General features: G+C 40.2%; 1 protein-coding gene across 2 annotated transcripts in view; it reads right to left on the reverse strand.

Moving 5' to 3' along the window:
- The window catches only part of AHCTF1 (AT-hook containing transcription factor 1), a 224,478-nt gene that overhangs the window by 165,773 nt on the left and 37,963 nt on the right, over nt 1–20,742 (reverse strand). For both annotated transcript variants that reach the window (XM_075862729.1, XM_075862728.1), the window contains exons 3-14: nt 19,961–20,214; nt 19,699–19,879; nt 10,614–10,821; nt 9,666–9,779; nt 9,405–9,486; nt 7,570–7,720; nt 4,393–4,525; nt 4,125–4,303; nt 2,651–2,712; nt 1,516–1,641; nt 1,332–1,422; nt 1,139–1,228 (exon numbers count right to left, since the gene is read on the reverse strand). In XM_075862729.1, coding sequence (XP_075718844.1) covers nt 1,139–1,228; nt 1,332–1,422; nt 1,516–1,641; nt 2,651–2,712; nt 4,125–4,303; nt 4,393–4,525; nt 7,570–7,720; nt 9,405–9,486; nt 9,666–9,779; nt 10,614–10,821; nt 19,699–19,879; nt 19,961–20,214 — 1,671 coding nt within the window. The remainder of the gene's footprint in view (nt 1–1,138; nt 1,229–1,331; nt 1,423–1,515; nt 1,642–2,650; nt 2,713–4,124; nt 4,304–4,392; nt 4,526–7,569; nt 7,721–9,404; nt 9,487–9,665; nt 9,780–10,613; nt 10,822–19,698; nt 19,880–19,960; nt 20,215–20,742) is intronic.

The raw sequence follows: 20,742 nt of genomic DNA on the forward strand, positions 1-20,742 counted from the left end.
CATAGCAGCATCAAATGTGTTTAACAGAGGGACGGAGCTCCCTCTGTCACCCCATCGGCACCCCCGCAAAGAAGCAACGGGGTGCCGTTGGGTTTCCATAGCAGACAGGGGCCTAACAAAAGGCCCCCAAGGCCTGCCTTCAGCAACTGTCTATTAAGCCATGCCAGAAGCATGGCCTAATATATTGCCTGTCCATTTTACACTGAGAGGCAATAATGCTTTGGTATACTAAGTATTCCAAAGCATTATATAAGCGATCAGCAGATCGCAAAGTGAAGCCCCCGAGTGGGACCAAAAATAAAATAAAAAAATAATGCTCTCCCATTCCCCACATAAAAAAATTATATAAAACTTAAATCAATAAGTCCCATGTACCCCAAGTTAGTACTAATGAAAACCGCTTGCCCCGCAAAAATAAAAAAAGTTACGGCTCTTGTACTTGTTTTTGCATCGCCGCATTCCATTTTTCCTAAAAGGGTTTTTATTGGGCAAACGTAGGAAAACATATAAACTGATTATATAATTGGTATCCCCGTAATCGTGCAGACCCATAGAATAAAAGGTAACATGTTATTTAAGCTGCATGGTAAATGGCGTAAATTTATATCGTGAAAATCAATGCTGGAATAGCGGCTTATTTTCAATTCTCTCCTAAAATAAAGTTAAGCTAATATATTATATGAATCCAAAAATGGTGCAATTGAAAAATACAACTCATCCCGCAAAAAACAAGCCCATATACAGCTACGTCGACGGAATAATAATAATAAAAAAGTTAACTCTTGGAATGCGACCACGAGGCCATCCATTTTAAAATCCCCGATAACCACTTTAACAGAGCTTTGCCTTGCAACAACCCATTCTCTGTGTTATTGCCACATGACCAGGGCAGAGTTACATACTTTTAAAGTAAACAATGAAGGATCCCATTCATTCACTAAAAGCAGAGATATTGAAAATCGCAAAGAATTGATACACGTTGGAAAACAGCAGAACTTTATAACAAATTATTGAACTTTAATTGCTAAAACCAGAAAACACCTTACAAAGATGTTATATGTACTTATGCTAGCAATAAAATATATATATATATATATATATATATATATATAAAAAAAAAAAAAAAAAAACAACTTACAGAGTCTGTCAAAATCTTGTTTTGTAAGGACCACTTTATCCCATGTCCATTCAAGTACAAAGCGTAGGTTTGGAGCAGATCTTGGTTGCTCTTAAAAATAAGTTACAGAATAAGGTGTGAGAATTTACATAAAAAAATAAATAAATGTATATATACATTCATACACACACACACGACATGTATTTACAATTACCTTCTTCAATCCACTGCTTGATACAACGGGTTAACAGACTGATAGAGCTAGTTTCAATGGCAGCTGATAAGACCGCTTGTAGCTGTTCTTCCTAGATATTAAATAAAAGCCATTAAGGTTGCATTTTATAGGAAGAAAACTATAAACAGAATATGTATATAAAAAAAAAAAAAAAGGTGCTTACTGGAGTCAAGCTGGAGGGCTGAACATCAGCAAGTCTTGGGGAGAGCAGACCTGCAACTAAGCATCTGTTATAACCATCAGGAATTTCTTCATTTAATGATCCAGATTTCTTTAAATAGTGCAGGGTCTTAAAGAAAAATACAGTTTGATATTTTAACAATAGAACGGCCAACATTGTAACTAAACCTATGTCCATTTGTGACCACTAGTTTACATTATGAATCCACATAAAGCATCGAATAACTTTGTAAATGCATTGCATTACTTAACTTGTGTCGATGCTTTGTTGCATTCACAATTCTGAAGGCTTCAAAGCTGAATCTCATAGCAGTTATCGCGGACTATCTAGACTGAACTTGCCAAGAGGACTTGCATTCTGGAACGTGTCACGTTTGCACTAGCCATGACACAGTATTCTGATGTAAAGCTGCATTCAATTTCTCACAGCATCATAAGAGCGCAGCTAAGCGGATAAGGATGACGTGTGATGACAACGTTGTTGACAGTTCCCAATGACAAGCCGAACGGTGAATACAGCTCTGGACTACAATACAAGAGTGTACAGAGTTTTTTTTAAATATATTGCAATTGGTTTGGGAACCTACTACCTGCACCTCAGCGCCGTGCTTTATCATAATTCTAGACTAGACTACAGGCTGTAATCAGCAAAATAAGTAATGCAAACCATTTAGAAGGTTACGCCACTTTTTATATAAAAGATTTCTGTACATAGATTCTAAATGGTGCTCAAAGTACAAAGTACTCTTTAGCTAAAACTACACGTGTTAAACAAGGTGAATGCTTAGGACATTTTAAATATTACAGTTAGGTCCAAGTTCCAGATAGTTAGCCACACACCAAATGTTATCTGTCAGATGCAACAAGTTCTCTCACGCAAATTATAAAAACCAACAACCTGTAGACGTTTTTATAAGCAATGTTATTTTTTTTTTTACCTGCCAGTTGGCCAAAATCACAAACTTTTGAATATTATGAGGATTTTCTTGTTTTTTGTTTGGGGGTGGGTAACAAATAAAAAAATTAAATCCATAAGAGAAATGAGGTGTGTACTTTAAGGAAAATTAATTTTACACTCAAAAGTTGTCACGCGTTTCAAAATCTATTGTTCATCTTACCTCTTTTTGAAAGCCAGTGCACGTGATGTGGATGACGCCAGAGTTCAATAAACATGTAGCATCTGAAATAAGCCATGAAATAAAATTAGAAATGCAAAATTTAAAGGGATTTGACGGTTTATTAAAAAATAATCCCCTAGAATAGTCCGTCCACTTATTTTATAAGGAAATACGTCACCATGTATATCCTGCCCTAATTAAAAGGTGCCACTAATTCACGCTGTCCTCAGATAGGGCAGCATAAACTCCTTAAAGGGGTTTGTCAGAGATAAAAGGACTGTTAATGCTTGTAAATTATAAATGTAAATACCTGCCCAGCAACATGGTGTGAGCATATAGAACACAGCTTCCATTCCAGACTGCGTATTCAACTGGCGATATATCCGGTTGTTTCACAGCTAGAACTGCGATCCTGGTGTCATATGAAAGATTAGAATCTCCTCTTTCATATGCCACCATATGAACCACTGTTCTAGGTGGTCCATAGCATGAGATATGGTTGCTTGAACTGAACCCCCTTCCTTCTAGAATGTGTCTCATACTGTGTGTGAGCGGATAGGACAGCTTCAGAGGCTGTGAGGTAGCTCCACCTCAGTCGAATCGGTGGTGTTACCTCTCACTTAGAGAGGCTCTGTCACCAGATTTTGCAACCCCTATCTGCTATTGCAGCAGATAGGCGCTGCAATGTAGATTACAGTAACGTTTTTATTTTAAAAAAACGAGCATTTTTGGCCAAGTTATGACCATTTTCGTATTTATGCAAATGAGGCTTGCAAAAGTACAACTGGGCGTGTTTACTACTTTTACTAGCTGGGCTTTCTGATGAGAAGTATCATCCACTTCTCTTCAGAACGCCCAGCTTCTGGCAGTGCAGATCTGTGACGTCACTCACAGGTCCTGCATCGTGTCGGCACCAGAGGCTACAGTTGATTCTGCAGCAGCATCAGCATTTGCAGTTAAGTAGCTACATCGACTTACCTGCAAACGCCAATGCTGCTGCAGAATCATCTGTAGCCTCTGGTGTCGATGTGTCCTCGCTCGTCTGACACGATGCAGGACCTGTGAGTGACGACACAGCGTGATCTCTCGAGAACACGGCTGTGTCTGCACTGCCAGAAGCTGGGCGTTGTGAAGAGAAGTGGATGATACTTCTATGCACAACGCCCAGCTAGTAAAAGTAGTAAACACGCCCCGATGTACGCACATAATACATGCCCAGTTGTACTTTTACTTTTCAACACGCCCAGTTGTACTTTTGCAAGCCTCATTTGCATAAATACGAAAATGGTCATAACTTGGCCAAAAATGCTCGTTTTTTTTTAAATAAAAACGTTACTGTAATCTACATTGCAGCGCCTATCTGCTGCAATAGCAGATAGGGGTTGCAAAATCTGGTGACAGAGCCTCTTTAAGCATAATGGGAACTGAACGGTTTATGAATTTACACAAGTAAATAATAAGAACAGATAAATACCAAAATTATAGGTGCTTGGAAAGTAGAACTGCTCTGGAGGTGGATAAGAAGGTGAAACTCCTCTACTCAGACTACGTTCTTGTACAAGAATGTCAAATATGGTATCTTCAGTCACGTTTGCCAAAGCTTCAAGAGACCAGAACGCAAAATATGAACAGTTTCTGAGAAATTGACCAGGCCTGTGGAAGGGAAAGAGAACTTTATAGAATGGGACTGCATAAAATGCTATCCCTCCAACACCCAAGAAAAAAAAAACTACACCTCTTACCCCAAAGAATCTGGCATCTGTGCTTGATACCAACGATTTATATCAAACACTCCCATGTAAATTGAAGGTTTATTTTGTCCGTAAGTATTGACTTGCCAGCTAAAAATTGACACACTGGTATCAGGTGATGTAACTAAAAGTAAAACAGAGTTACAAATGAAAATACATAAACCATTTCTAATTCACAACCGTTCGGTAAGCACAGGAAAACCTTTCAATGCATCCTTTCATAATCATATTAAACATGGTTATATCATCCAACTCGTACCGCTGCCTCCAAACCATCATACTTCATTGTGCTTGAGATCCACAGATACGTGGCAGACCTCACTATCTCTACAGATACTTTCTGTGTGTGTGTGTGGGGGGGGGGGGGGGGGTAGCTTTAAACACAGAGCCCACATTAAGACCCTCCCGCAACTACGTCACCTAGCAAGCCTCACTGGAATCCATGTCCGTAACGCTTTTTGCATTAACATATCGTGAAAATGACTGGTAACAGATTTTGTGCTTACAATTCCATCAATTAAGGTGAATTATTAAAACAGGAAAGTGTCAGTCTCTCAAAATTAACTCCTCGCATCGCACATATGGAGACTATGCAAGGATGAAACAGAGCTGGATGACTAGAAGATTTCACTGCCCATGTGCGACCAGTGGTAACCTCCTCTAATATAGAAGAAACACTACAGCAAGTGTTTAACGGCTTTACATTGCGAACATATTTATGTCTAGATGGAATATATTTGCACGAGTGTCAGCTGCTGATTTTCCCCAAAAATACATGCTGGAAAAATTGGGTGTGTTATTCACGTTAGTGTCTGCCTTCTAGTGGCAGCAACTAAGTGTTAGCCCCTCCCATTAGCTATAGCGCTCCTTCAGAGATTAAAGAGGCTCTGTCACCAGATTTTGCAACCCCTATCTGCTATTGCAGCAGATAGGCGTTGCAATGTAGATTACAGTAACATTTTTATTTTTAAAAAACGAGCATTTTTGGCCAAGTTACGACCATTTTTGTAGTTATGCAAATGAGGCTTGCAAAAGTCCAAGTGGGTGTGTTTAAAAGTATAAGTCCAAGTGGGCGTGTATTATGTGCGTACATCGGGGCGTTTTTAATACTTTTACTAGCTGTGCGTTCTGATGAGAAGTATCATCCACTTCTCTTCAGAACGCCCAGCTTCTGCCAGATCACGCTGTGACGTCACTCACAGGTCCTGCATCGTGTCGGACGAGCGAGGACACATCGGCACCAGAGGCTACAGTTGATTCTGCAGCAGCATCAGCGTTTGCAGGTAAGTAGCTACATCGACTTACCTGCTAACGCCGATGCTGCTGCAGAATCAACTGAAGCCTCTGGTGCCGATGTGTCCTCGCTCGTCTGACACGATGCAGGACCTGTGAGTGACGTCACAGCGTGATCTGGCAGAAGCTGGGCCCAGCTCGTAAAAACGCCCCGATGTACGCACATAATACACGCCCACTTGGACTTTTACTTTTAAACACACCCACTTGGACTTTTGCAAGCCTCATTTGCATAACTACAAAAATGGTCATAACTTGGCAAAAAATGCTCGTTTTTTAAAAATAAAAACGTTACTGTAATCTACATTGCAGCGCCTATCTGCTGCAATAGCAGATAGGGGTTGCAAAATCTGGTGACAGAGCCTCTTTAAGCTAACCCAGTTTTGTACATAAACAGTAGGAGAAGCAGAACTAAACAGTAATGCAACATATAAAGCATCCAAATAAAAAGATCCCTACTGAGATCAACTTCCGAAAGGAAGCAAATTGGGTGAATGCTGTCCACGCAATGAATATCAGAAAAGTATTTAAATCCAATTTTCTCGCCTGTCACTGGGGGACACAGATGAGCTTCGGAAATTTATAAGCAGTGCCTAGGGGTGGGGAATATAAAAAAAATTAAAATAAAAAAAGACTTTAGTGCGGTCAGAAAATCGCAGCCTGCACTACCCTGCAACCGAAAAAAGGAGTCAGAGGATGCAATACATATGCATCTTCTCGAACTTCGAAACAGTGTGTAGAGAAGACCACGTAACAGCCTTACACATCTTTAAACAAAAGGCTTTGTTGTGAACCACTTATGAAGCACCTAATGCTTGAGTTAAATAGGTAATCACTCAAAAGGGGGGCTCTGTACTCTTTGACCAGTGCACCCCACAAATGGCTGACGCAATCCAGCAGACTTTGGACAACTTAGATGCTGCAGACCCCACCTAGGGCCCTCCGGAACCACAAAGAGTCTAACCGAAAGAATGAAAAATTGAGGTGTGTAAATCTGCAATGTGCAGACCACGTTAAACTTATGACGAGACCGCTCCCTTGGATGGGAAGACTACGTCCTTATTGTAAACATTTTTTTATGAACTGTAGCATCTGCATGAACAGCCTTGTCGCAACCTCTCTTCTGGTTACTCAGACGAGGAGCCTAGATAAGCGGGGAGTTGTCCCATAACCATAGATTAAGAAATCCTATGAGCCCCGCAACAGAGAGCCAAATCCATGGGATTCCCTTCTACCCTGGGCAGAAGGGAGTTGCCAGGCAGTCTGTGGGTGGAGCAGGGGCCAGGCACAGGAACAAGTGTGCTGTCTGACCAGTGGCAAATTCACAACTGCAAAAAGTGCAGTCAAAATAGAAAACGGAGGGCAAAGCAGCTGTGTTGTGGAACCTTTCATACGTACATTCTGTCATAGTGGAAAAATAAGCATTAACACACCCTGAGGGGAAGCAAACGAAAGGTCAGGAGGAACTTCGTGCCAAAACTGGAACACAATTTTGTGTGTGTCTCCTACTATATGAAAACCGAATAGAACTGTGCCAGTAGGCTGGGGATTATAGCCTGTGTAGGAGGAGCCAGCATTTTTATTTTTTCTCTCATAGTCAGCCTTCAAGTGGCAGGGCATATAATTATAGTCCGTGTCCCCCAATGATTTGTACAAGAAACCTTTTTAAGCAGACGTACTGCACATACACACAATGCAATTAAAACGTAGAAAGGGATCTATTAAAAGATACCATTTAATAAGCTAGAGGGGAAGAAAAAAAAGGAAAATAATATAACTCAACGATTCTGCGGAATACATCAAATTGCCAATTACTGTAAGTACTTTACAAACAGACTAGAAAAAACTAAAATAAAAAATGGGAAAGAAACAAACCATCATGAAGACCATCTTCTCTTTCACTGTGGCCACGACATTTTTCTATAGTCTGACAACCCAGTAACTTCATGCTATTTGTTTGACCTCTCAAAAACAAAGCATTAGCTGAAAGATCCAGGTTATACCTTTCCTCACAATATTCTAAGTTCTGAAATAAAACGTATATGGAGTGAACGTTAATAGGTCTTATTCAGCCAACTCACAGTAGCCTATATCTACATGCTATCTAGTGCGTTTATTTATACCAATTATAGATTTATATTTTTTCAGGTAGAAGTTAGGGCGGGTTCACACATAGCGGAATTTCACTTAAATTCCGCTGCGGACACTCCGCAGCGTTAATCCGCAGCGGAGCCGTTTCTCCATTGACTTTCACTTTAATTTAGCAGTGTTCGTTTACACGATGCGTACAATTCCGCTGCGGAGCATAGGCTGCGGAGCGGAATTTGTTGTCCGCAGCATGCTCTGTCTGTTGCGGAGCAGTGGCGGACTGGTTGCGGACTCATGGCGGAATTTCTCCATTGACTTCAATGGAGAGTCAAAATTCCGCAATGAAGTCCGCAGATCTTATGTGTGCTGCGGAGCGTATTGTTTTTACTACCATGACATTTCTTCATTCTGGCTGGACCTATGTATTTCTAGGTCTACAGCCAGACTGAGGAAGTCAATGGGGCTCCCGTAATGACGGGAGCGTTGCTAGGAGACGTCTGTAAATAGTCACTGTCCAGGGTGCTGAAAGAGTTACGCGATCGGCAGTAACTGTTTCTGCACCCGGGACAGTGACTACCGATCTCAATATACATGTATCTGTAAAAAACCATATAAGTTCATACTTACCGAGAACTCCCTGCGTCTGTCTCCAGTCCGGCCTCCCAGGATGACGTTTCAGTGTAAGTGACGGCTGCAGCCAATCACAGGCCAAGCACAGGCTGCAGCGGTCACATGGACTGGAGCGTCATCCAGGGAGGTCGGGCCGGATGCCGAAAGAAGGACGCGTCACCAAGACAACGGGCGGTAAGTATGAATTTCTTTGACTTTCACTAGGGAAAGTGCTGTCCCTTCTCTCTATCCTGCACTGAATAGGGAGAAGAGAAGCACTTTTCCTGCAGTCCGCAGCGGCCAGTCCGCATCAATTTTCTGCACATTTTGTGCAGATCCGCTGCAGAATCTGCAACGCAGATTCTGTGCGGCATTGATGCGGACAGTTGCGGAGGAATTCCGCCATGTGTGGTCATGCCCTTACTTGTGTAATAACTGCTTAGCTTATTTATACATTGAGAATACAGATGTGCCTACCCTTAGCTTTTTCTGAATTGCATTAACCCTTCGTAGACCGCTAAATGACATTTTTTTTCATTTTTCGATTTTACATCGTTGCATTGCAATAGCCATATTGGGGTAGCAAACATCTAACATAATAGTATGTTAGATGTTGCGAAGTCACAGTTATCCAGTAAAATAGTATATGTTAAACTAATGTATAGGTTATACGAATCCATCAGAGGAATACCTTTCATTTTGTAAATGTTTGTTTAAAATCTCCCACCCTAAATCTTGGGATGTCGGGTTTGCAGATATTTGAGAGGACACATCTGTCCATGTCTAAGGACTGGCAGTTGTGATAATAGAAAATTAGGTAGAAAATTAAAGAGGTTGCTCACATCAACAACTTCAATTTTTATTTTCAGAGCTGGGTTGAAAACCAAACTTGTGATTTGATTGTATGCTATGGAAAACGGACCAAGGATTTAACATTTTCATCAATAAATGAAACAATACACTAAAAAATTAGCTTAAAAAAAAAAAAAAAAAAAAGTGTCGATCCATCTTACCTCATACATAATTTGTCCCGATGATAAGCATTTCCGGTCACCGAAAGCCAACTGCAGCAAGTGAAAGCTTAAATCTCGGCCGCTGTAGTGGAAAATAGATGGAGACTATAATGAACTTTAAATGTTTTTTCTGTTAGTCTTGGGAGAAGGTTACACAAAAAGAATATATACATATGTAAAACAAATAATCTAAACCCAAAATCGATAAATGATGTAATGTTAGTAGCTGAAAACCCCTTTTTTTGAAGATTAAAAATATACCTTTGACTTGTTTGAATCACCCATAGGTAACAGCAGTTGCGGGGGTCATTTTCAGGTTCTTGAAAAGTGACTGAGAACACAGGAACTCTCCCCCCTTCGATCTGAACATGGTATCTAGAAAAATTAAACTACGCAATTAAAATGTACCTCCAAAACACAATGCCTGATGTATAGATGCCCACAGTGGGTTGGCTAACCCATGACTTCTTCTGGCTATTGAGCCCGCAGCTGTGTACGCACAATGCAGCTCACGTCATTGCTCTATTCATTGCTGACGGAATTATTTTATTAATGGTATAACATGGTCTTTTCCAAAGAATGTGAGACATCTGCATTAGGCCGGTTTAACACACCAAGTTTTTAGCGTTTTTTTCTAAGTTAATCACAATTTAAATTTTTATTAAAAAGCAGCATATTGAAGGTATGGTATTTTTCTCTACAGGCTTTTCAATATAAGTTTGCAGCGGAATTTCCACGCACATTTGAAGCAGATTTATCAAATCACATCTACACACTGCAGAATTTTTTCATGTGGAAATCAATCTGCAGTGCAGATTTTTACATCCATAGCATGTCAAATTATGCAGCAGATTTCTTGCAGATTTTGTTAATTTTAATTGTGAATTTTAAATCCATTGCCTTCTTTATTCAGAGTTTGCAGTGGAAAACCTGCAACAAATCCACACAATTTGGTGTGGATTTGATGCAGACATTTTTTGCAGCAAATCCGTACTGTATGCATTTACAAGCCAATATTTTCAGTCCATGTAACATTTACATTTTTGTTGAAGATGGGCGGCGCAAGTCCCATTGGAGCTAAGTTAGCAAACCTTTCAATAGGGAATGGCCTTTCTACTTTCGTCTTATGAGAAAATTTCCCAAAAATACAGCCATGTATAAGCTAGGCAGAATGCATTTAAAAAAACAAAAAACAAACATACTACTTACTCTCGTCTTAAAGTTTTCATGTTCCATAAAGAGAGATAACCGTCAGAAAATCCTACAGCCAGCTGGTTAGTTCTACTTATATAGCTGACTGTGGTCACCGTGGTTCCAGATGGGGCCAGTAACTGAAGACACAAGTGTCGTCTCTCGCTATTAGCAGCTTCTCTAAGTTTAGGTATTTCTGCTGGGATCCCACTGATGACTTCAAGGTCTACAAATAAAATCATTAGTGTCAGTAACAAGTTATTAATGGATAATAAAAGTTATGTTGCAGTTATATAGTTCAGAAAGGTTAAAGGGAATGTGTCGCTAGAAATTATTATTTTATTTTTTTTTGTTAAACTGTTAGTGTATAAATGATTAAACATTGTTCTAATTTTTTCACAAGTCAGGAAATATTATAAATTATTTGAATTAGATTAGATTCTAATCTAAATTAGATTCTAATTTATAACATTTCCCAGCGCTGGTCACTAGATGGAGTAATTCCCAAAATTGCATGTGGTAAAGCAACCACATTGCTTTATGCTGCAAAATTTGAGAAAACACACTCGCTCTAGTGAGCTCACAGAATCCCCCCTCCTTTATCCTGGCTAGTGCCAGGAGAAAGGAGGGGATTGAACGGTCAAACCTCCTACACTGTGTGTCGCCATTTTTTTGAGCTAACACACAGTGTAGTAGGTTAACATACAGTAGTAATCACACACTAAAACACGTACATACACAGAAATAATTTACCTGCTGCTGCCACTGCCGCTCCCTCCGGTCCGTCCGCTCCAAGTGCTTGCATTAGAACACAAGTCGCGACCGGAAATAGTAATCTTACTGTCCGGCCGCGGCTTCCGGTCCACAAGAAAATGGCGGCCGAAGACCTTCCATTTGGACTGTGTGGGAGCGGCGCATGTGCCGTACCCACAGAGACGGCGTACAGCATAGTTACATAGTTACATAGTTAGTACGGCTGAAAAAAGACACATGTCCATCAAGTTCAACCAAGGGACGGGAAAAGGGAAGGAAAAATTTCTACACACAGGAGCTAATATTTTTTTGTTCTAGGAAATTATCTAACCCTTTTTTAAAGCCATCTACTGTCCCTGCTGTGACCAGCTCCTGCGGTAGGCTATTCCATAGATTCACAGTTCTGACGGTAAAGAAGCCTTGTCGCCTCTGCAGCTTGAACCTTTTTTTCTCCAGACGGAGGAAGTGCCCCCTTGTTTTTTGAGGGGGTTTTACAAGGAACAGGATTTCACCATATTTTTTGTATGTGCCATTAATATATTTATATAAGTTAATCATGTCCCCCCCTTAGTCGTCTTTTTTCAAGGCTAAATAGGTTTAATTCTTTTAATCTTTCCTCATAACTTAAATACTCCTTGTCCATTATTAGCTTCGTTGCTCTTCTTTGTATTTTTTCCAACTCCAGGGCATCCTATGAACTGGAGCCCAGAACTGAACTGCATATTCTAGATGAGGCCTCACTAATGCTTTGTAAAGTGGTAATATTACATCCCTGTCCCGTGAGTCCATGCCTCTTTTAATACACGACAATATCCTGCTGGCCTTTGAAGCAGCTGATTGACACTGCATGCTGTTATTGAGTTTATGATTTACAAGTACACCCAGATCCTTCTCAACAAGTGAATCCGCCAGTATAGCTCCCCCTAGGACATATGATGCATGCAGGTTGTTGGTACCCAGATGCATAACTTTACATTTATCTACATTAAACTTCATCTGCCAAGTGGACGCCCAAACACTTAGTTTGTTTAAATCTGCCTGCAATTCATGAACATCTTCCATAGACTGAACTATATTACATAGCTTGGTGTCACCTGCAAAAATAGAAATAGTGCTATTAATCCCATCTTCTATATCATTAATAAATAAGTTGAATAATAGTGGTCCCAGCACTGAACCCTGGGGTACACCACTTATTACCGGGACCATTCAGAGTAGGAATCATTGACCACAACTCTCAGGATACGGTCCTTGAGCCAATTCTCAATCCAATTCCAAACTATATTTTGTAATATTTTGTAATATTTTGTATATTTTGTAAACGGGTCCCGTTCGCATTCACTATGGGGCTGTATGTGCCGTATTCCAGGTCTGTATGTGTCGTTAATCGACACAGATGAAAAAAAAAAAAGGCAGCCCCCATAGACCAGAAAAAGTTCAAAAATAAAAAAAGTAAAACACAAACACAAATAAATAAAACTATTTTTTAATAAAACACTAAAAGCAAATTGATAGAAAAAAAATTTTTTTCCGCGACACCCGTCCTTTAAAAGGGTTGTCTGGCAGTTAAAAAAAATGTTTGCTAAGAGCAAGAACTTTTTAAGTCTCTATATCCATCTATATAAACACTCACCTGTTCAATACCCCGCCACTCCAGTGGTTTCCACCTGTCTTTGTTGACTTGTCCTGCAGTGATGACAAGCCGTTTATGCTTGCGACCGCTCCAGACAATTATTGACCTCTGCGGTCTCATGCTGTACATTCTAGAATTACAGAAATTGTCTGCAGCCGGTAACGTAGATGGAGGGCACATCATTGCTGCAAGGAAGTTCACAAAGACCAGCATGGACCACTGCAGAAGCGCTGCTGGAACAGCTAGGGTTTGAACAAGTTTTGTTTTTAGCAACTTTTCTGCTCTTTGCAAAACATTTTAAGATTCTAGACAACCCTTTTTTAAGTAATGGAAGCATGAGGCACAGCAGCTGTATTAACAAATTGTCAAATTTTTCTCTTAACCCCTTAATGACCAGGCCATTTTGCGCGTTAATGACCAAGGATTATTTTTTGTTTTTTCACGGTCGCATTCCAAGAGTCGTAACTTTTTTTTATTCGGTCGACATAGCCGAATAAGGGCTTGTTTTTTGCGTGCCCGAGTTATATTTTGTAATTGTACCATTTTTAGATGCTTATAATATATCGATTAACTTTTATTAACTGTATTTTAGGAGAGAATTGAAAATAAGCAGCTATTCCAGCATTGATTTTCATGTTATAAATTTATGCAGCGTAAATAACATGTTAACTTTATTCTGTGGGTCGGCACGATTAACCCTTTCAGGACCAAGGGTCATCGATGCCTCAATGACCAATCCCATTTTTTCAAATCTGACATGTGTCATTTTATGTGGTAATAACGCTGGAATGCTTTTGCCTATCCAAGCGATTCAGCGATTTTTTTCTCGTGACATATTGTACTTTATGTTAGTGGAAAAATTTGGTCAATAAATTCATAGTTTATTTGCGAAAAACACAAAAATCGAAAGAAAATTTGCAAAAATAATAATTTTTCTAATTTTAAATGTAATCTACTTGTAAAACCGTTATACCACACAAAATTGTTTCTAACTAACATCCCCCATATGTCTACTTTATATTTGCATTGTTTTTTGAACATTATTTTATTTTTCTAGGACGTTACAAGGCTTAGAACTTTAGCAGCAATTTCTCACATTTTCAAGAAAATTTCCAAAGGCTATTTTGTAAAGGACCAGTTCAGTTTTTAAGTGGCTTTGAGGGCCTTATGTACTAGATGGACCCCATAAATTACCCCATTTTAAAAACTGCACCCCTCAAAGTATTCAAAACAGCATTCATAAAGTTTATTAACCCTTTAAGTGCTTCACAGGAATTAAAGCAAAGTAGGTGACATTTACGAATGTAATTTTTTTTGCCGAAATACATTTGTAATGCATTTTTCCCTGTAATACAAGGTTTTACCAGAGAAAGGCAACTCAATATTTATTGCCTAGATTCTGCAGTTTAGAAATATCCCACATGTGGCTCTAGTATGATAATGGACTGAAACACAGGCCTCACAAGCAAAGGAGCACCTAGAGGATTTTGGGGTCTCCTTTTTTGTAGAATATATTTAAAGAGGCTCTGTCACCAGATTTTGCAACCCCTATCTGCTATTGCAGCAGATAGGCGCTGCAATGTAGATTACAGTAACGTTTTTATTTTTAAAAAACGAGCATTTTTGGCCAAGTTATGACCATTTTTGTAGTTATGCAAATGAGGCTTGCAAAAGTCCAAGTGGGTGTGTTTAAAAGTAAAAGTCCAAGTGGGCGTGTATTATGTGCGTACATCGGGGCGTTTTTAATACTTTCACTAGCTGGGCGCTCTGATGAGAAGTAACATCCTCTTCTCTTCAGAACGCCCAGCTTCTGACAGTGCAGATCTGTGACGTCACTCACAGGTCCTGCATCGTGACGGCCACATCGGCACCAGAGGCTACAGTTGATTCTGCAGCAGCATCAGCGTTTGCAGGTAAGTCGATCTTACCTGCAAACGCTGATGCTGCTGCAGAATCAACTGTAGCCTCTGCTGCCGATGTGGCCGTCACGATGCAGGACCTGTGAGTGACGTCACAGATCTGCACTGTCACAAGCTGGGCGTTCTGAAGAGAAGAGGATGTTACTTCTCTTCACAGCGCCCAGCTAGTAAAAGTATTAAAAACGCCCCGATGTACGCACCTAATACACGCCCACTTGGACTTTTACTTTTAAACACACCCACTTGGACTTTTGCAAGCCTCATTTGCATAATTACAAAAATGGTCATAACGTGGCCAAAAATGCTCGTTTTTTAAAAATAAAAACGTTACTGTAATCTACATTGCAGCGCCTATCTGCTGCAATAGCAGATAGGGGTTGCAAAATCTGGTGACAGAGCCTCTTTAAGGCACCCTGACAGGTTTGAAGAGGTCTTGTGGTGCCAAAACAGTGGAATCTCCCCAAAAGTGGTTTTGGAAACTACACACCTCAAGGAATTTATCTTGGGGTATAGTTAGCATCTTGACCAGACAGGTCTTTTGCTTTATTTATTGGAATATGTCTGAAAATGAAAATCTAAAAAAAATATTTAAAAAATGTCATTTTTACAAGGGATAAATAATAAAAGCACCCCAAAACTTGTAAAGCTATTTCTCACGATTACGGAAATATCCCATATGTGGTAAGAAACGTCTATTTGGACCCACGGCAGAGCTCAGAAGGGAAGGAGCGCCATTTGGCTTTTAGAGCGCAGATTTTGCTTGGTAATAGTTCTGTTTGGCGTTTTCATGGTCTTTCAGTTCATAACGTGGGGGAATATGTAATCAGCGCGGAGAACATAAGGGCATAATAAGAGGGTATAATCATGCGGTAAATAAATAATAATTCATAGATGTGTGGCCGGTGTCTCACTGATAAATGGTGCCCAATCTTATCCGCTTTTGGACACTGCACAATTTCTGTCACTATATTCTGAGCGGCAGAACTTTTTTTTTTTTCTCCACCGGAGCCGTGCGAGTTCTTATTTGTTACGTTACAATCTGTAGTTTTCATTGGTACCATTTTAGGGTACATGTGATTTTATGATCACTTTTATTAGATTTTTTGGCAAGTAAAGTGACCAAAAAAAAAAAACATACTGAATCTTTTTTTGTCCTTTTTTTTTACAGTAATCACTGTGCGCAATAAATGACATTTTACTTCATTCTGCAGGTCGGTACGATTACCGCAAAACCATATGTATATAGTTTTTTTTATGTTTTGTGGCGTTTGCACAATAAAATCACTTTTCAATAAAATTATTTATTTTATGTGTCACCATATTCTAAGAGCCATAATTTTTTTATTTTTCAGTCAAAAAAGCTGTGTAAGGGCTTCATTCTTGCGGGATGGGTTGTAGTTTTTATTGGTATTATTTTGGGGTACATGCAAATTTTTAATCACTTTTTATTCTATATTTTGGGAGGGCTGATGACCAAAACAAATAGTGATGCTAGTATTTTTTTTAAATTATTTTTTGCGGTGTTCATCATGCGGAAAAAATAATATTATAGTTTTATAGTTGGGGTCGTTACGAACGCGGTGATACCAAATATGTGTACTTTAACGTTTTATTTATTTTCCTATAATAAAAGACTTTATAGGAAAAAAAGCATTTTAATGTTTTTGTAGCTTATAACTTATTTTTACACTTTTATAAAACATTTTGTATTACTTTTTTTTTTTACTTGTTCTACTTGAAGACCTGCAGCACTGATGGCTGCTATAATACATTACACTACCTAGGTAGTCTAACGTATTATAAACGGTCAGTGTGACACGGACAGGAAGCTTATGAGGACCAGCTGGTCCTCATAGGCGTCCGTGAATGGCAGACCGGAGGCTGTTGTATGGCCTCCCGTTTTGCCATGCAATCGACGGCAGCACCCGCAATCGGTCCTCGGGAAAGTTTGCTGTAGCAACAAACTTTCCAGTTTGTTGCTACAACAAACTTTCCAGTTTGTTGCTACAACAAACTTTCCCTGCGATCACATGATCGGGACCTGAACCAATCAGGTCCCGGTCATGTCTCCAGTACCAGAGGCAGGGGTGAACAACGCGATCCGGGTGTCAGCACTACTCTGAGACACTCGGATCGCGCTTTTAACACCCACGGTGAATTCACGTCGGCGCTGCACAGATCCCAGCATGCGCCGACGTGCATTTGCTGTGGGGGCGGTCAGGAAGCGGTTAATACCAGTGATCGTATTCTCTGCAGCCGAACCAATCGGTTCGGCTGTCAGAGAACAAGTTGCTGGGGAGCCGCAGACACTGACCCAGCCGGCGTCCGAGCGCTTTTCACAGCCGGCTGGAACAGAGATTTGTACATACCCCATGCTGCCAGGACGTGTATGTGCGAAAAGGACGTGTATGTACAGATTTTTGGCATGAAAGGGTTAAGGGGATATCAAATATGTTAAGGTTTTATATGTTTTCCTACATTTGCACAATAAAAACCCTTTTAGAAAAAAAATTACTTGTTTTTGCATCGCCGTATTTCAAGAGCCGTAATTTTTACAATTTTCCGTCAATGTGCCGTATGTGGGCTTGATTTTTATGGTGTAGTTTTCATTAGTACTATTTTGGGGTACATAGGACTTATAGATTAACTTAATTTTTTATGGGGTAGAATGGGAGAAAAGAAAGAATTTTGCAGTTTTTTTTGGACGCCGTTCATCCGGCGGTTTAATTAATGTGTTCATTTTATTGTTCAAGTCGTTACGATCGCGGGGATATCATATATGTGTATGTGTTATTTGTTTTGGCACTTTTACTAAATAAAACCACTTTTTGGCTGTAAATTTCTTCTTTTTTTTTCCACAAACTTTATTTAACTGCTTTACATTATTTTTTTTAGTCCCACCAGGGGACTTCACTATGCGATCTGCTGATCGCATATATAATGCTTTGGTATACTTCGTATACCAAAGAATTATTGCCTGTCCGTGTAAAACTGACAGGCAATTAGGCCATGCGGGTGGCATGACCTAACAGGCATTTGCTGAAGGCAGACCTGGGGGTCTTTGTTAGGCCTCCGGCTGCCATGGAAACCCGACGGCGCCTCGTGATTTCTTTGCGGGGGTTCCGATGGGGTGACAGAGGGAGCTCCCTCCCTCTGTCAAACACATTTGATGTCGCTGTTTCTATTGACAGTGGCATTTAATGGGTTAAACTGCCGGAATCTGAGCGCGCTTAGATTCCGGCAGTTGCAGCAGGAGCCAGGCTGTGCATAACAGCCGATCTCCTGCCGCTGATCGCGTGTGTACACTGTCAGTACCAACACGATCAGAGGACGGATATATCCGCCCACCTGCGCGAACTAGTAGCTCCAGAGGGTAAGATATATCCGTCGTTCGGCGTTAACAGGTTAAAGAGGTTCTGTCAGCACACTTGAAGTGTGCGATTCCACGGTTATTCCTACTGGAATTGTAAGAATAAAGTGAAAGCAGGACGAGAGCATTGACCGTGCAAATGGGGTGTGTCCCTACAGACTGACACTGTCCAATTGGGGCTGGTGCTGTAAGTGTGTGGGCACACAATTCATCAACAAGGGGACTGACCCTACTTTAAACTTATTCATGCATTCCAAGGAGAAAACAGAGGAACAAAACAAATCAAAGTTTGAAGACCAAGGTGATCCATGCGCCATATCTGGTATTAATTTGCAATACCAGACAGTCCATGGACAAGAGTGACGGCTTCTGGAAGCAAAGCCTTTTTCGTAATGCTGAACTAAGCCCTTTAATGTGTACCTATTGTTACAAAAAGAAATTAAAAAAGTGTTGCTAATGTCTGTAAATGTGGGCATCCACATTTGGCCTGGCGGCTGGCATACATCGCACAGGGGAGTAGGTTGACCACATGTGGAGCAGGCAAAGTGAACTACATAAGGTACCTATCTGGAGGATGCTATATAGCAGTATAAGGCCGGGTTCCCACGGGTCGGATACGCTGCATAAAAACCGCAGAGCGTATCAGACTTGGCATCCGCAGTACATGCCGTCTGAAAAAGCTCACCCCCAAAAAAATATGCAGATACTTACCCCCTCCCTCTTCTCTGCGTGTAGTCCGGCCTCCTACTAAGACTTGGCATGCCATGTGACACCGCAGCCTCTGATTGGCTGCAGCAGTCACATGTGATGAATTGTCATCCCAAGAGGCCGTACTGCAGGAAAAAGGAGTGCGTTGTGGGTAAGTATGTTTTTGTTTTTTTATTATTCCGGAATTGCGATTTTTGCAACGGAATCACAGCAATTATGCCGCAACACTTGGCTTTCTGTTGTGGGTTTTGCGTCCCCATTGAATTCAATGGGGAACTCTCAACAGAAAATCAGCAAAAAAACAGCATAAATGGACATGCTGCGGAATTAAATTCTGCACCGCAGGTCAATTCATTAACGTTCACGCTGCATTTTTCCCCACAGCGTGGGCATGAAATTTTCTAAATCGCATCTACTTTGCTGCCACTGTAAACTTTGCAGATTATGATAAGGACCATACATCCTTTCTGGCATGGGTTCATTAGTCTCATCAGGTGTAAGATCTATTTAATAACGTATACAGCTCGTATTGTAAGTAGATATGGAAAACCATCAGAAATTGATATTGAAATACTGTATAACTTTTCACTATACAATAAATAATTGATTTTGCTAGAATTGTAAAGCCCCTTGAACTTACTAGATTCTGCTTTATTAGGGATTTAATATTAAGACATTTAAAACAAACAAAAAAACTAAAAAAACTTAAAATTAAAATACCTGATGCTTCCAATTCATCTTGATTGCTAGATATATCATCTAAACATAAATCAATAAGAAGAACATGCCCAACATCTGTAACCACAGCGACAACACCAAAGAACCATCTTAGACTCTGGTGTAAATGCTGAGTGCTTGCACTGGCTCCTCCATCATTTACTAAGGGTTCAATCGCAGTTACCTGAAAGCAAAAAATCTGGTTTAACAAAAACTACAACAATCAAAGTATTATGTAAATTGAACAAAGTAAAGAAGTGCATACCGAGCCAGGAAGCACGACTGCTTTAACAACTTTTGATATTCCAACATCATACAAGCACAGAATACTGCCTTCTGCTTCCATTAGACCCACAAGTAGTCCTGTTTTTTTTTGCCAGGAAAACTCTTTGACTGTCACAACGGTAGGAGGTCTTTCAGTCACTGTGCTAAAACAGTATGCAGAAAGTCTTTCACCCGTTACAGAATTGGCAACTTCCAGTTGGGGTCCACATGCCAGCCAAGCTAGCCCAGCTCTCCCTTTAAATAAAAACAGAAAACAAAATTTAAATTTTCACCTAAATTAACCTAAACTTACGTTCAGTGATCACACACACCATCTTTTCACAAGCAACATGCATTATGTTGAGCAGCCTAAGGCCTCAGGTCACACAATTTTTTGTGAAGGAATTTTGAGTCAGATTTTGAACTGCCTGCAAATTCTTGCTGTGATTTTCGCTGCGTTTACCTACAGCGATTGAGCACTGCGGGCAAAAACGCCTTCTCTGCCTCCCATTGATTTCAATGGGAGGTCAGAAGTGGAACCGCAGCAAGAAAGAGAATGACGGGGGTTTTTTTTTTGTTTGGTTTTTTTACCGCAAGCAAAAACCCGGGACGGAAAAAAACACCTCCGACTCCCATTGAGATCAATGGGAGACGGTTTAAAGTGTATTATGGTTTTTTAAGCGCCGATTCCGACGCAGATTTTGCGTCAAAAAACAGTGTGAACTCGGTCTAAAGGGAAGCTTCATGGAATTATCAAATCGCTCAAATAGCTAAAAGAAACAT

Source organism: Rhinoderma darwinii, chromosome 4, assembly GCF_050947455.1.
Source record: "Rhinoderma darwinii isolate aRhiDar2 chromosome 4, aRhiDar2.hap1, whole genome shotgun sequence".
Classification (NCBI taxonomy): Eukaryota; Metazoa; Chordata; class Amphibia; order Anura; family Rhinodermatidae; genus Rhinoderma; species Rhinoderma darwinii.